Source organism: Charadrius vociferus, unplaced genomic scaffold (genome assembly GCF_000708025.1).
Source record: "Charadrius vociferus isolate BGI_N301 unplaced genomic scaffold, ASM70802v2 scaffold54, whole genome shotgun sequence".
In the NCBI taxonomy this organism is placed as follows: Eukaryota; Metazoa; Chordata; class Aves; order Charadriiformes; family Charadriidae; genus Charadrius; species Charadrius vociferus.
The window spans coordinates 3,472,556-3,474,596 of NW_009648350.1; the positions used below are offsets into that span (position 1 = coordinate 3,472,556).

At 61.8% G+C, this 2,041-nt stretch overlaps 1 protein-coding gene across 1 annotated transcript in view; it reads right to left on the minus strand.

Moving 5' to 3' along the window:
• LOC104286536 (C-C motif chemokine 3-like) overlaps window positions 1-396 on the minus strand; it is a 1,467-nt gene extending 1,071 nt beyond the window's left edge. Inside the window, exons 1-2 of the mRNA XM_009885139.1 lie at window positions 324-396; window positions 2-73 (exon numbers count right to left, since the gene is read on the minus strand). Coding sequence (XP_009883441.1) covers window positions 2-73; window positions 324-396 — 145 coding nt within the window. The remainder of the gene's footprint in view (window position 1; window positions 74-323) is intronic.
• Between the last annotated feature and the right edge of the window lie 1,645 nt (window positions 397-2,041).

Sequence of the window (2,041 nt, forward strand, 5' to 3'; positions counted from 1 at the left end):
GAGGCGGAGGCCATGAGGGCCCGCGGGACGGGGCGCTGCTGGTAGCTGAAGCAGCAGGCGGTTGGGACGCCGTCTGTGAGGGCAGAGAGACAGACGGACAGCCCTGGTGAGACCCCAGGCGACGGCACAGGCTCTGGTCCCGCCGGCGCTTGGGGGTCCCCAGGGATTTCCCCCTCCCGTCCCCCAGCACTGGTCCCCCAGCAGACCCCCATCCCCACGCCCCAGTCCCGGCACTGGCGATGCTCTCCTGCTCCCGGCCCTCCCCACAGCCACGCGGGTCCCCGCTGATGGGGATGGGGAGGATGCAGTGACAGCGAACTCACCGAGATGGGCCCGGGACGGGGAGCAGGTGGCCACCAGGAGGAGAGCGACCAGGGCGGCTGCGGGGACCTTCATGGTGCTGCGGGGACCAAGGGCTGCGCGAGCGGGGCTGGAGCTGGGGGTGCAGCGAGGGCTCTCCTCCGCACGATGCTCGGCCCCTCCGGCCGTGCCCTCCTTTTATCCCCGGCCGCTGGGCGGGCGCAGGGTTTCAAGGAAAGAAAATGAGAGCATCATACCGGGGAAATCGTGTCAGGATCGCCCAGATTTGCTGAGCTGGAGAAGGCAAGGAAACCGCAGAAGGGGAAGCGCGGCCACGGGGCTGCGACTTTCAGATTCCGTTTGGGTGTCCGGCGGGCAGCGGCCGGAGCACAAACCCCCACAACACCGACCCCACCGCCGCTGGAAGGACCCCACCGGCCACGAGCCGGGCTGGGGCACGGAGCTGCGCGGCCAGAGCCCTGGTGGAAAGCCCAAGCAGGCAGCCCTGCAGCAACACCAGCGAGCTCCGGGCAGCGATTTGCTCTGCAACAGCCCCCGCAGCATCCCTGGGTCGGGGGGGAACGGGCTGCGGAGCGGCTCTGTGGACGGACAGCCCGGCCCAGCTCCGGCACCGCGGCACAGACACCCCCAGCCACTGCCGCTGTTGCTGGCAGGAAACCTCTGCCAGGAGGCAAATCCCAGCTTAGCCCCAGTTTTGCCACAAATTCTGCTTCTCCCCGTGCCGCGCCGGTCACCGCAGGGTACAGAGTTGGGTCCGTAACGACGCATTGCGCATACATTGACCTGCACTGATTGCGCTGATTCTTGGTTGGACATGTAGGGAAGGAAAGATCATGTAGGAACGAGGTTGTGCTCAGCTCGAAGTCACTGCGGGTCTCACATGTGTCCCTTTTGCTGGTCGTATGGTCGAAACCAGAATTCTCACGCGGGAAAGGTTGCAGAGACATGGAGGACTGGATGTTCTGGACTCTGTCGCCCCGCTCCAGGGCTGGAGCAGTGGGCTCGGGCACAATCCTACCCCGTCACCCTCCCCGTCCCCAGGGTGAATAGCTGGTTTACGCCTCTTTCAGGATTTTAGTTTTGGCTGCAGTCTCCAGCCTCTGGACTGTCAAGTTGTTGCCGTTACTGTTTGCCCTCTTCTTCCCAAGCAGGATAATTTCATCCAATTTTAACTGGCTTATCCCCAAAAAAGCAAATACGTCCCTGTCAGGAGACAGGGCATTAAGAGCAGGAGCTGGAGTGAGGAGAGGATTCTACTGGTGCCCACTGAGATCAGCTCATTGGAGCCTTGCTGATGAAGCCTTGAGGAGATCGTAGCATGACAGAAACAGGGGCAGCATTTGCAATCCCAGAGGGTAATTCTCAAAGACCCCTGCCCGTGCATACCCACAAAGAAAGAGCTGACAAACTTCTTACTTTTTCCTTTTTCTTTTTTCCAGCCTTGCCCTGATGCTGCCCTGTGGTGCCACAAAAGGTTTGCTGCCCAGCTCCCAGCTATCGTGCAACCCCCCTGCTGCTCACCGCCTGCCTCCTGCCCCTTAGCGTGACTAATTCCTGCCGCCCTGATTCAAGGCAAAAGTCTAACTCACCAAGATGCTGAGCAATGGCAGCGCCCATCCTCCCATCCCCACCGCGTGGCGGGTGGCGACGTTCCCGGTCCAAGCAGAGGAATAAACCTCACGGTGGTCGCAATGGCCCAGAAAAACCTTCTCCTGCCAAC